Source organism: Monodelphis domestica, chromosome 8 (assembly GCF_027887165.1).
Source record: "Monodelphis domestica isolate mMonDom1 chromosome 8, mMonDom1.pri, whole genome shotgun sequence".
Classification (NCBI taxonomy): Eukaryota; Metazoa; Chordata; class Mammalia; order Didelphimorphia; family Didelphidae; genus Monodelphis; species Monodelphis domestica.
This window is the reverse complement of record NC_077234.1, coordinates 6,896,935-6,910,764: the sequence shown is the minus strand read 5'-3', so window position 1 is coordinate 6,910,764 and position 13,830 is coordinate 6,896,935. Positions and strand designations below refer to the sequence as shown.

General features: G+C 39.9%; 1 protein-coding gene across 1 annotated transcript in view; it reads left to right on the top strand.

Annotated features, from left to right (window-relative positions):
* The window catches only part of IL1RAP (interleukin 1 receptor accessory protein), a 155,392-nt gene extending 145,408 nt beyond the window's left edge, over positions 1-9,984 (top strand). Inside the window, 1 exon segment of the mRNA XM_007502459.2 lies at positions 6,889-9,984. Coding sequence (XP_007502521.2) covers positions 6,889-7,610 — 722 coding nt within the window. The 3' untranslated portion in view covers positions 7,611-9,984.
* The last annotated feature ends 3,846 nt before the right edge of the window (positions 9,985-13,830 follow it).

Genomic DNA, 13,830 nt, shown 5'->3' with positions numbered 1-13,830 from the left:
CTGGTGTCCCGTTGGAGGGAAGCGTCCATCCTTCCTTTACCAGCGCCTTCCAGCTCAAGGTGCCTTTGGAAACAGGCATTTCATGGAAAATGAAATGGCTGAAAGTCAACAACAAATCAAAAATAAAGCCCTCATTTAGTTGTGTCTGTGGATCTACACACACACAGACACACACGTGTCCACATGTACCCAAAGTGCCTTCACTAGAACATGGGAAAAATAGTCATAACTGTATATATGTATGTATATGGATATATGTATTTGTGTGTATATGTATATATGTATATACATGTATATGCCCACACACATATATATGTACTTTGCTCCCCATGAGTTAGATATTGCAAGTCAAGTTATCTCCAGGAAAAGGAAAGATTTGGCCAGGGAGCTTTGGCAAGGTCACATGGGGAGTAAGGGAGAGATATGGGGTTCCAAGAGAGGTCCTGCATTCCCAGATTTAGCATGGATGAATCAGAGGGGAAGGAGCCTTCTAGGCAATTTGGGAAAAATGGAATAGTTTATATTTTTTGACTTCCTTTTCTCGTCATTTGATGGTTCCCCATCACTGTATTCCTGGGGTGCAGGTGGCAGCATCATTAGCACAACCTTTGGTTTGATGACTTCCGCCATATGCAGGGCTCCTGTGGCCATCAGTGAGGGTCATGTCAGCCAACTATCTCCTAGCTGTGCTGAATTCACGCTTGGATCATGTGAAAGGAAGACGAACGTTCCCTGTCCTAGAACTAACTGCTCGTCAGTGACCAGGACGGGCATCGATCAGAGGTGCTTCTCTTAGTCTTGTTGACTCAAGGGAACCAGCTCGATTCTTTGTGTAAAGGAGTGAAACCCAGTTTCCCATGTTGTAGCCTGGTTCAATATTCCAGTTGTCCTCACCTCCCTGGCCTTTGCAGAATAGCTTTAATGTACCCATCTAAGACTCCCCAGCAGGACGTGGTGGTTTATCATTTCCATGGCCCGATTCATGCTCATTAATTTAGCTGATTAGATTTAAAAAAAAAAATATTTTACTTTGAGGAAAGTCTCACTGCTTCAGACACATTAAAACCCGCACCTTTAAATAGTGGCCTTGTTTTTGTTTGTTTGTTTGTTTCCTTTGCTGATGCTGCCTTGATGGGTGAGGGTGGATGGGATGCCATCACAGCCCCATTAGAGAGGACTCTGATGAAAGCCAAGGTTCAGTGGCATCTGGGGCTTACCCAGTGCCTAGTGGAGCCTTTATTGAGCTTCCCTAAGGAATGTGGGGATGGAAAAAATCAGTAGACCTCAAAGTCTATGAAAACTGCTTCCTCTCTGGTGAATACTTTCTCCTTCTTAGGCTCCCCGGCGTAATGGTGGGCAAATGGGTTCCAACTGCTTTCTGACATGTTGAGATTCTTCTCGGTTAATTCTTACCTCAGATCAAATTTGTCCCCATGCAGCATCTTAAGTCTTGCTGCTGGCAGTGCTGCTGCCATGAAGGAAATATTAGGAGTTTGTGAGTCTAATTTCTTCCCTAAGGAGAGACAGACGTACAGTTAGGAAGACTGGATGAGATTGTTTGGTGGAAGGGGCAGGGAGAGATGGAGGACAGTAATGAGCCTGAAAAGGGCTTTTATTTCCAAGGGTAGAGCTTTATTCTGAATCCAAAAGGAGCCAGAACACTAGAAAAGCTACATCTGGCCAGTAGGAGAGAAGTGAACTATAATCCCTTTTATAACTTAGCTGGAGTTAACGGAAACTGAGACCTATTCTGAAAGGCAGGCTATCAGTTTCAGTTGTTCATTGAATATTTTCTTTCCATGTGTTTTCATATTTTGAGGTTTTGTCAAAATCTCAGTATTTTTGTATTTTTCTGTTTGTTTTGTAAATTTGCTTATTTTAAAAATAAACCATTTATTTTCCATTTTGAATTTTAGTTTGTGCATATTTTTTGTTGTTGTTGTCTTTGGGGGTTTAGGCACCAAGAGGAGAAGAATCCTTCATGAGAACATGTGATTTCTGAGACAGATGGGGAAAAAAGTGAGGGGAGTCTTTTGCACCTGGGAAGTGTCTGAGAACAAGTTGAGACTTGGTCCTGCTGGAGAACAGATATTGCTTAGGAGCAAAATCAGTGTAAGAGAAATCAAGAAATGACAAACCCAAAATGCCAGGGCAGCTGGTTCATTTCATGAACTGTGAAAAAGTCCACCATAAGGTGCCCAGCCTCCTTCCCTATCAAACTTGACTGACCTCATGCCCAACTCACTCTATGTCCAAAATGCATAAACTAGCCAGGATAGTAATAATAGGGGGAGAGAGAGAGAGAAAGAGAGAGAGAGAGAGAGAGAGAGAGAGAGACAGAGACAGAGACAGAGACAGAGACAGAGACAGAGAATAAGAGAGAGAGAGAGAGAGAGAGAGAGAGAGAGAGAGAGAGAGAGAGAGAGAGAGAGAGAGAGACATCAAGGAAGACCATCCCATCCACTGATTTAGCAAATGACTCTTGGAAGTTAGTTGTTGAAAGCCACTGCTGTTTATTTGCAGTGGTAGAACATGAACTCATGTCTTCTGATTCCACAGCAAATGCTGTATCCAGCAAAATACTCCTCACCTTCCTTTAAAAGGCTACCTCCTACATCCACTATGGTGTAATACTGAGATTTAGACTCTGATCTTGGAAACCATCTGTTCCAACCCATTTATTTTACAGATGATGGAATGCATATGAAGACTAAAGTAGTGGTTTACCCAAAGTCAACCAGTTAGGAAGCCACACAGATGGGATTTGAAATCGGTGTCTAAGATCTAGAATGTCTAAAGTAAAGAGTGATCTTTCATTTAAGTGATGGAGTACCCTGTTCTCTATGGCATTGATTCTATTCCTTTCACCACAACCCATTATTTTCCTTCCATCCTTCATTCCTGACTGCTCCAACTTTTTTTTTTTTGGTTTCATACAACCCATTCTCCATGTTTGACGTTCTGTGTCCAACTCTGAGGCTCCAAAGTAGTCTCAAGGATGAGACAAGAGGTAGAAGTGACTCTGAGGTACTTTCATTTCCACCAGATGTACTTGTCTAAATAAGAAGATTTAAAAAGAAGAGCTGTCATTCTGTAACAAATCCAATAAAATAGGATTTTAGCTCTCCATCTAAATTGTACCTCATATCCAGGTAAACATTCTGCCAGATAATCCCCACTTCGACCCCATCAATATTCGCTGTTCATTCAACATTAAAATGTTCGACAGAGATTTAAGGTTGCTTATACAGCTTGCCTGGATAGCAACCAAGAAGATGTAACTAGAGTAATCTCCATGGTAACCTCCGGAAAGACTAGGAATGGTAGACAGGGACTCTACAGGATGGTGACAAACAGTGTCTTCAATTAGGAACTGGCATCTCTAGGGAAGGTTAGGAGCTTAAATACAGGAATCAAGTCTTGCTTCTCTAATACTTATTTTAAAACACACACACACACACACACACACACACACACACACTCTTTTAAACCACAGATGACATTTACCCTGTTTGATTACTCAACTTATTCACCAGCTTTGGCTCCAGTTAATTTTTGACTGTTTCCAAAATACCAAATTTGCTTTCAAAGACCACTATTGGAGTTTGGGAAAGACTCCAAGGATCACTGCAGGAAATAGTTAAAGAGGAAATCCCAATTAGTTTTCAGTTAAAAAGCATCCTGGAGTAAGTGCATAGAAACTACTCAGAAAGTGGGAAGACTTTTGGATAGCTATATACAGGTATGTTTATCTAGAAAAAATGGTTTACTAGACTACATCCAATATGGGACATGGAAATACTTTATTTTTTCCATTGTGGAAACCATTTATATCACATTCACCAAATGGACCATTAGTCAATCCATCAGAAAACATTTAGTAAGTATCTACTATGAGCTAGAACTTTGCTAAGTAGTGAGGTAGAAAGAAAGTCCAAAGATAGCCTTTGATCTGAAGGAGTTCCTGGTCTAATGGAGAATACAAAATGCAAATCACAATGTACAAAATGCTACGTACAGGATAAATTAGAAATAATCCACCGAGGAAAGGCTCAAGCATTCAGGGAGATTAGTAAAGGGTTTCTTGTAGAAGGTGAACCTTTAGCTTGCACTTGAAGGAAGCCAGATAATAGAGATAAGGAAGGAAAATGTTCTAGCAATAGGGGGCAACTAGAAAAAATTACTCATTCTAGGGAGATGGAGTGCCTTGTGTAAAGAACAGCAATGAAACTGGCATCATTGAAACACACAGTACATGGTGATGGGGATTATAAGGTGTAAAGACTGGAAAGATTTATATGGGGGGGGGTTCAGGGTTACAAAAGTCTTTGAATGCCAATCAGAGGATTTTATAATTCTTTCCAGATAAGGAGTTGTTGGAATATACTGAGCAGGGAGAGAACATGATCCAATCTGAATTTTACTAAGATTAATTTGGGTAATTACAGTAGTCTGGGTTTGAGGAGGTGAGGACTTTCACTAGGATGGTTTGAAATATTGGAGGAGAGAAGGGAGTATACAGGAGGGATGTTGCTACAGAAAAAAAATGAAAGGGCTTGGTATATGGTAGTACGGTAAGAGAATGAGGAGTCATGCATGACCCCTGGGTTGTGAGCCCCACTTGCTAGTCCAACTAAAGGAGATAAAGGAAGTCAGTAGGGAAAAAAGATTTTGAAGACAAGAGGAATTTTAAGCTACTCTTATAGGATATTTTAAAAAATGCTTACTGGGCTATTATTCCCCCCTACCCCAATTATGGTTAAAACCAGCCAACAGGTCTTTTGCTGAGCATGCATCTCTTTAGCTGTCATTAAAGATTCATGATCACTCCATTAATTGGAGAGCATTAATTTGATGAGCCACCTAGCTCTATTAAATCCCTGTCAGCTTTCTTGTGATCCAATTACCTGTAACTCATCAGCTTTCATTTATAGGCATATAAAGTATGGGGCTGAGGTCATTCCTTTCACCAAAAGCAACTAAAATGGTGGCTTTGGGCTTGAAGGAACATTCACCAGGATTGCTTTTAAAAATGCACACTGTTTTTCTTGAATACCTTGCAAGGGTTGACTTTAATAGGAAAAGAACAGTGTATTTTCTAAGCACTAGGCTAGTAGTGCTTAGTATTTTGGCCCACACTGAAATGAGTAATTGTACTTGACACTTATAGGATTCTTTCCAATTTCCAAAATGCTTTGGGAGCATCATCTCACTTGAGGATAGTACTGACTCAGAGAGGTTGCAGGTATGGTTATTATCTGCAGAAGAAACAGATGGATTCACATTCAGATGCTGCTTTAATAAAAACAAGGCATCTAAAGCTAAGAGCGAGTAAGTGACTAGCCTGTGGTCCCCTGGATAACACGTATCAGGGGCTGGATTCAATTCCAGAATTACACAAACTTCAAACCCAGCACTAACCTACTATAGAACTTGATTTCATTTAGAATTGGGTTTATTATTCTCTCTTAGCAACTAGGTGGCATAATTTATAGAATGCTAGTCCTGAAATCAGAAAGATATGAGTTCAAATTTAGCTTCTGATGCTTATTATCTATGTGACCCTTGACAAGTCATTTAACCCTGTTTGCCTCAGTTTCTTCATCTGTAAAATAAGTTGAAGAAGGAAATGACAAACCACTCCAGTGTCTCTACCAAGCGAACCCTGACAGGGTTGAAAAAAGTCAGAAATGATTGAAACAAATGAACAACAACAACAATTCTTTCTGGAGATCTCAATATTATTGATTGAAATTCACTAGGGAAAATATTGTGAAAGTTGGGACTCAGTCTGTAGAATTATGATTTCTGATCCTCTAGTCCCATTTATTGATGTAAAGATAGTTCTACAAATAGGCTGGGGGCTGTTTGTCCCTGTAACCTGTCCTTAAAAGACATGGAATATTGGGCCCATCTATCTATCTATCTATCTATCTATCTATCTATCTATCTATCTATCTATCTATCTATCTGTCTGTCTGTCTTTCCATCTATCTATCTATCTATCTATCTATCTATCTATCTATCTATCTATCTATCTATCTATCTATCTATCTCTGTCTGTCTTTCCATCTATCTATCTATCTATCTATCTATCTATCTCTTTCTATCTATCTATCTATCTATCTCTCCATTTATTTATCTATCCATCTATCATCCATCCATCCATCCATCCATCTATCTATCTATCTCTGTCTTTCTATATATCTATCTATCTATCTATCTATCTATCTATCTATCTCTGTCTGTCTTTCCATCCATCCATCCATCTATCTACCTATCTATCTATCTATCTATCTATCTATCTATCTATCTATCTATCCATCTATTCTTCTATCTTTCTATATATCCATCTATTCATCCATCTCTCTCTCTATCTATCTCACTATATCAATGGATGGATATAGATATGTAGGGATAGACATATGTACACATATATTTAGAGGTATGTATACAACCAAATATAAAATGCATGTATACACATATAAATGACTGTAAGAGCTACTGCTATAAAATCTGGGTAGATATCCATTGCACACAAATATCAAACACATGAGCATACATACAAATATATTGGATATCTGTTGTAGCTTTTACACCAGCTTCATTTCACTTGTCCCTCACCTCTTTCCATGGATCTCTCCATTATAACACAGAGTTTTTAAAAATGAGAGAAAAATTACTGTAGGAAAAGCAAGCCAGATATTAGCACTATCTGAAGATATATTGAAATTCCATGAGCTCCATCTCTACTTCTGTAAGGAAAGGCTTTGTGTTTCCTTAACTCTTTTCCAAAGCCCGATTCTGGCCTTGTGGTTTTGTGCATCTTTTGGCTAGTCTGCTCTTTCTCGCTCGTTCTCTCTTTTCTTTTCTGCCTTTCTCATCTAGACACAGTAGAAGCTGTTTTTGACTTCATTCAGAGAAGCCGGAGAATGATTGTGGTCCTCAGCCCTGACTACCTGACTGAGAAGAGCATTAGCCTGCTGGAGTTTAAGTTGGGGGTGCTTTGCCAGAACTCCATCGCAACCCAGCTGGTGGTTGTAGAGTACCGGCCCCTGGAGCAGCCACACCCAAGCATCCTCCAACTGAAAGATTCTGTCTCCTTCGTCAGCTGGGAGGGGGAGAGGTCCAAACGATCAGGCTCCAAATTCTGGAAGGCATTGCGCTTGGCTTTGCCTCTGAGAAGCCTGAGTGCTGGCTCTGGCTGGAATGAAAGCTGCTCTTCCCAATCCGATATAAGCCTAGACCACATCCAGAGAAGGAGGGGCCGATTGAAAGTGCCACAAGAGTTCCTGAGTTCAAGGAGAGCTGCAGGGGCAGGTCCACCCACTCCAGGGGCAGTAGCCAAGCACCAAGGCAAGCCCTCAGTGGCTTGTCGATGTTGTGTCACCTACTGTAAAGGAGAGAAACCACTCAGGAACAAGAACCGAGCAGAGGCTCCCATTCAGCCCCAGTGGGAGACTCACCTTTGCAAACCTGTCCCCCAGCAGGTGGCAACTCATTGGGTTCAAAATGGTAGCAGATTGAGCACACCAGCTCCCCAGATCTCAGCTCTCGCCCTCCATCATTTCACAGATCTGTCCAATAACAATGACTTCTATGTCCTCTGATCCCAAAGAGCCCTGGGTGCAGTTCTCCTTATTTGTCCCATTTATATGATGAACCAGTGGGAAAAGTGAGCATTTGGAACCACAGAGTGGGCTGGTCAATGGTGTCCTTATTATTGCTACAACATCTCATTTGTTCTGAGCAGACAGAAGCCCTGAAGGGCCTCAATTCATCCCCAATAACTTCAAAAGACCTTATAGATTTCAGTTGGCATAAGAGGCTTGTTTGGAGCAGAGCACTTTTGGTCCTACCCTACTGTTCACAACGTAAAGCCTGAGAGAATCATTTAAATTGGCTTTTGTTGAGACCTTTCTATGAACTCTAACATGAGTGCTTAGGTACTTTTAGGCCATCAAACATTCAGGATGTATCTGTCTTGGAAGTGTGCCTATGGGAGAAACTGGAACCCGGCAGAGACTGTTTTATCCCATAAAGAGGTAAAAGTAGAGGGGGGAAACCTGGCAGCACCTCATCCATTCTGTTCCCCCCTCGGTCAAAGCCCTAGAAGCTCAACATAGACTATCATAAAGTGACATATTTCTTCTTTTGCATATTCATGTTTCTTAGACTACCCAATGATCGTGTTAATAAAGTTATATTTTTATGGTCTTTAACTTGTCCAAAACATATGACCTCACTCCTTCCTTCCCATTTGGAGCTGTTTAAAATTCATGCCAGAGTTAATTTCCTTCTCTTTGGGGACTATTGAAAATCATGCCCTTCAGTTAAGTCCTGACCCAGTTCAGGACCCAGGATAGAGGAACATTCTGATTTAAACATGAGTACTTTGTACATTGAGAAGTTTAGGGACAGACCAGCACTGAAAAAGTCAGAGAATTTTTAAAAAATTAAAAAGAATGGGAATTTATCTAAAAAACACTGCAAGCTGGAGCCTGGAAATCCAAAGTGGCAGATTCAATATGATTCATGAAGGAACTTGTGATTTTCCCAAAGACAACCTAGACTGCCCAAATGCCTATGATGTAAGAATTCCACACAATCCAAAGTGCCTTTTCCCACAATACACTTGGTTTTGAATGGATGGATTCTTTAGCATGGCATGGCATGCCTCTTGGTTCAAAGATTCTCACCTGTGAAATTGATGGCAATTTTATTTCTGGATATTTTCCTATAACTAATTATGGAATTAGGATCCCTAAAAGGATTCACTCAACTGGGAAGAATTATTTCATGCTGACACAGTGTTAAAAAAATGTAAAATATGTTTTGGAAAAAATTGAAAAAAATTTTGTCCTTTCTATAAAATGCTTCTGTTTGATATCAGAAAAGCAAATATGCAGGAGACCACAGGTAACAGAGCTATAGGAGGTGCAGGGACTCTCTACCTGTGCATGACTCACAGAGAGTGGAATACCTTGGAGCTCTTACAAACTTGTGCTTGCTGACAGATTGTATGCATGACTAAGCCTCAGAGACTCACTTATGAAGGTAATTTAACTAAAGAAGCCATAGGCATGAGAATTCAACAATAACAAGCATTTAGTGCCCACTATCTAATGGTTGGGGATACAAATGTGAAAATGGGTGGGAGGGAATCTGTCTTCAGTCAGTTTACATTCTATTGCGATACATAACACATACATATATAAGAGAATGCCAAATAAGTTGAAAGAGGCAGATAATTAGCGTGGAAAACCAAGAAATGTATCTAGAGAAGAAGGTGGTACAAGAAGGGAGCTGGGGCATAAGAGAGGCAAAAGGAAGGAGCAAGAACATTCCAGGCATTGGACATAGCCTGGAAAAAGATGTAGAAAAAAAAGAATGGAATGTCACATGCTCCCTTAACAGGAATAAGATTATGTATTAAAATTTAGTTCTTGTCACATACTCATGGCTTTGTGTGGAATACTCAATAGTGTGCAATAGCTACAAACTTAGAAGGACAGATGGTAAGAAAGGTAATTTCCATCTCACTGTGTATAGCTACAAAATCTCATTGTGTGTTAAAATGTTAAAATGGTTATTCCAGTCATTGTGAAAGACGTTCTATGTCCCACTTTACCAGTTTAATCAGATATAATACCAGAGACAGAGACAAAGAGAGACAGACAGTGTGTGTGTGTTTGTGTTTGTGTGTATGAAAGAGAGAGACAGAGAGACAGACAGAGACAGACAGTGTGTGTGTTTGTGTTTGTGTGTATGTAAGAGACAGACAGAGAGAGAGACAGAGAGAGAGAGACAGACAGTGTGTGTGTTTGTGTGTATGAAAGAGAGGCAGAGAGAGAGAGAGAGACAGAGAGAGAGAGAGACAGAGAGAGAGAGAGAGAGACAGAGAGAGAGAGAGAGAGAGAGAGAGACAGAGAGAGAGAGAGACAGAGAGACAGAGAGAGAGAGAGAGAGAGAGAGAGAGAGAGAGAGAGAGAGAGAGAGAGAGAGAGAGAGAGAGAGAGAGAGAGAGAAAGGGAGGGAGGGAGGAGAGGGTAAAATAAGAGAAATGGGAACTAAGTTATAGTTGGCCTATGAGAATGTGAGAGAAGTACTAGAGCCCTCCCCAAGAAACTGTATGGGGCACCTTTCTGAAGACCAGGAAAATCTCTGAGGCACCACTACTGAAACAAGATTGCTTGAAAATATTGGGGCATCCCGAATATTTGGCTGAAGTGTGAGAGCTCAAAGTTGCAGCATCCTTTCCTTTCAGAAGCAACACTACCATCACCACCTGAATACTCTGCTCTTGGGTCCTCTTCTGATGTTTGTTCCTGATCTTTCATCTTTCCCTCCCTATATTCACATGGCCGACATTCGAAACAAATTTGACACCTGTCTCCTGTAATAGTGACTTCTCTTTTAGTAAGCACTTCAATGTTTGTTAATTGATACATGGACTAGATGTACCTGTGACATTGACCCTGAGTTTTCCAATAACAATCAAGCAGTAAATTGCAATTCCTCTCTTGCCTCTCTCCTTTTTTGTTATAAATTGTCCTTTTAAAATAACAATATCTTCCAGTTATATAGCATTATGAGGTTTTCAAAGCATCTTAATAGTATTATCTGATTTAATTCTCATAACCTTCAGGAAAAGCAGGCACCACAGGTATTAGTATCCATATTAAGTAGATGGGAAAAAAAATAAACTCTGAGTAAAAGAAGTCTCATACCTTCCAGCTTCCCAGTGTCATGGGTCATTTTGAGTTTGGAAGAGAAACCATCAAATAATAGAAAGCTTAAAATGATTGTAGGATTTAAAGTCAGGGGACCAGGATTCCAACCATGCCTCATTTACTAATTCTAGTATAACAATAGGGTGGTATCAAATTCTGCAGGCCTCAGTTTCCTCATCTGTAAAAGATCAGGCTTGTCCCTTCTAGATCTAAATCTATAACCATAGCTCTTTTGGCAATGTTCAATCCACTCCCCTTTCAAGAATCTACTCCCATGGTGCTCTCTGTTAGGAGACTAGGCCATGAAAAGGAGGATCATATGAGGAAAAACAAGTAGGCTTGTGTAGCAAGATGCTAGTGTGTGAAAGTGAATAAAGTCTGAAATAACTTGGACCATATGAAGGAGTAAGGCGGTACGTGGCTTTTAATGCCAAGCCTCTAGGAGAAAATGATGAGGCTCATCAACATGAAGTTACATATCCTTGGCCACATGGCAGTCATTAGGAACCCAGTGTTCTCCTAGTCATTTTGCTGTGCTGTTGTGACCGAGGACAGATTGCTTGTATCTGTGGGGATGAAGAAAGGCTTCACTTGAAGGGGGAAGTACATTAACAGACATAGCAAGGTGGTGTCCACTCTAGGCATGGAGGGATGATTTTGATAAGAAATATGGAGAAAGACTGCTGAGTGAGCACTCTTGTCTGGACTACAGCACTTGAAACAGATTGCCATAAGCCGGAGGATGTAAGTTGAAGTTGGATTCAGTAGAATCTGGCCTAACAAGATGAAGAGTTATAATTTAATCTATAGACAATGAGCATGGATTGGAATCATTGAAAGTTTGGGAATTGGGGCAAAGTTGGGCTGTGAGAAGGAAAGATCATTCCAAGACTGCTTTGTGTGAGAACTGATGGAAGAGGAAAGATTAGGTAGAAGGTTTTGGCAAGACTGGGAGAGAAGAGGCCAGGGTCTAAGTCAGGTTGGTTATTATGGGATTGGAAAGGAGGAGACAAAAGTAAGAAATATTTATCAATATAGTCATGACAAGCCCTGGCTACTGATCAGATGGGAATAGTGAAAGAGATCCATGTTGAGAGCTCTCAAATGTAGATGACTCAGAGGAATGGTATGACCTGAAAAGTAATAGAGACCAGAGGGCACACAGCTTGCAGAGTTGGAGTATGTGTTCATTCTTGGTCATCCTAAGTGTGACAGAATACATGAGAGGAGTTAGACTGCAGACATATGGAAAGAGGGCCCTGAAATTCTGGACAGTATCTAGATAGAGATAGAGAGTAGCTACATGGAGGCAAAAATTCAGGCTGTACATAAGATTGGATGAGATCACCAAGGGGAAGGCAACATTTAACAGAGAGGAGGAGCATAAGGAAGAAAAGTTGTCAGAGACATTAAAGAAGGATCCAAGAGAGGAAAACAGCACAGAAGCCAAATGGGGTAGGGAGTGTCATGAAAGATGAATAGGGCTAAATACTGTAGGAGAGTTCAAGGAGAACTGACATTGAAAGAAACCATTGGGTAAAATGATGAACCTTGGACTGAGCATGCTCAGTTGACTGATGGCTATGACATTTCCATGGTGAGTGATCCACGGCTAAGAGGAGGAAGGGAAAGAGAGATGTTGGTAGCCTCCACAAAAACATCCTGCTTCTTTTCACAGTCTCTGATTTTTCAATGCTTTTTAAAATGACATGACAGAGAAGAAAATGAAGGGGAGAAATAACTTTTATTAAGAGCCTACTACATTCCAAGCATTATGCTTAGAATTTTTCATTTATTCTCTCGTTTGGTCTTCAACAAAGACATGAAAAGTAGGTGTTATTATTAAACCCATTTTACAGTTAATGAAACCACGGGAGGCAGAAGTGAAGTGACTTGTCCAAGGTCACACAGTTAATGAGTATCTAAGGCTAGACTTGAACTTGGGTCCTTCTGACTCCAGGCCAGCACTCAATTCACAGAGGAACCTGGCTGTATCCATGCAAAGGACAGAGGAGAGAGAGTACTATTGGGTTTACAATCAAAGGACTTGGGTTCAAATTTTACCTCCTCCATTATTTCCCTATGCTTTCTAAGTCAAGATTTTTAATTTCCTCAGGCCTCAGTTGCATTATCTATAAAACAGAAGGAGGACAATGGTTTGACTTCTGAGATCTCTTCCACCTTTCAATCTATGATTGAATCCTCCTAAATCCCAGGCTTTCTTTGCATCCTTTCTTCAATGTCTTACATGTGCTGTTGCCTTTCAAAGAAGATTATTAAATTTATGTTCAAAAAAATGCCTTCCTTTGACTTGAGGAAAAAAGAAGAGACTTATGCTTAGGACTAGAACTACCTCAAAGAATAAAAGGCAGTTTAATTTCTAATGAGAACTGGCTTTTGAATATTAAAAGTCTTAGAACTAATTAAAACTGAGAAACATGACTGAGAAAATAGCCACCATTATTGGACTATATCACAACTTCCCCATCTGTATATAATTTTTACAAGAAAAAATGTACACAGACATATGAAGGGAAGGACTACTAGATGACACAATAGATAGAGCAAAGGTTGAACATGGAATCAGGAAGAGTTGTATTCAAGTCCTGTTTCAGAAACATTACTTGTGTGACTTTGGGCAAGTCCCTTAAACTGTTTTCCTTAGTTTCCTCATTTGTAAAATGGGAATAATAATTCTACTCCCTGAGTTATTGTGAGGATAAAATACTAATATCTGTAAAAGACTTACAAACTTTAAAGCCCACTATAAATATTACTGCTATCAACATTATTACCATAAAAACAACTGCTTGATCACATGGGTAAGTGGGGACATGATTGGGCATGTAGACTCTAAATGATCACGCTAGTACAAATATCAATAATAGGGAAATAGGTCTTGATCAATGACACATGTCGAACCCAGCTATAGAAGGGGATGGGGGAGGGGAGGGAAAGAACATGAATCTTATAACCATGGAAAAATATTCTAAATAAATTAATTAAATGAAATTTTCCAAATTTAAAAATAAAATAAATTTTTAATTTCATTTTTAAAATCAATCTTATCTTAGATGAAGTTATTCCATAACAATGG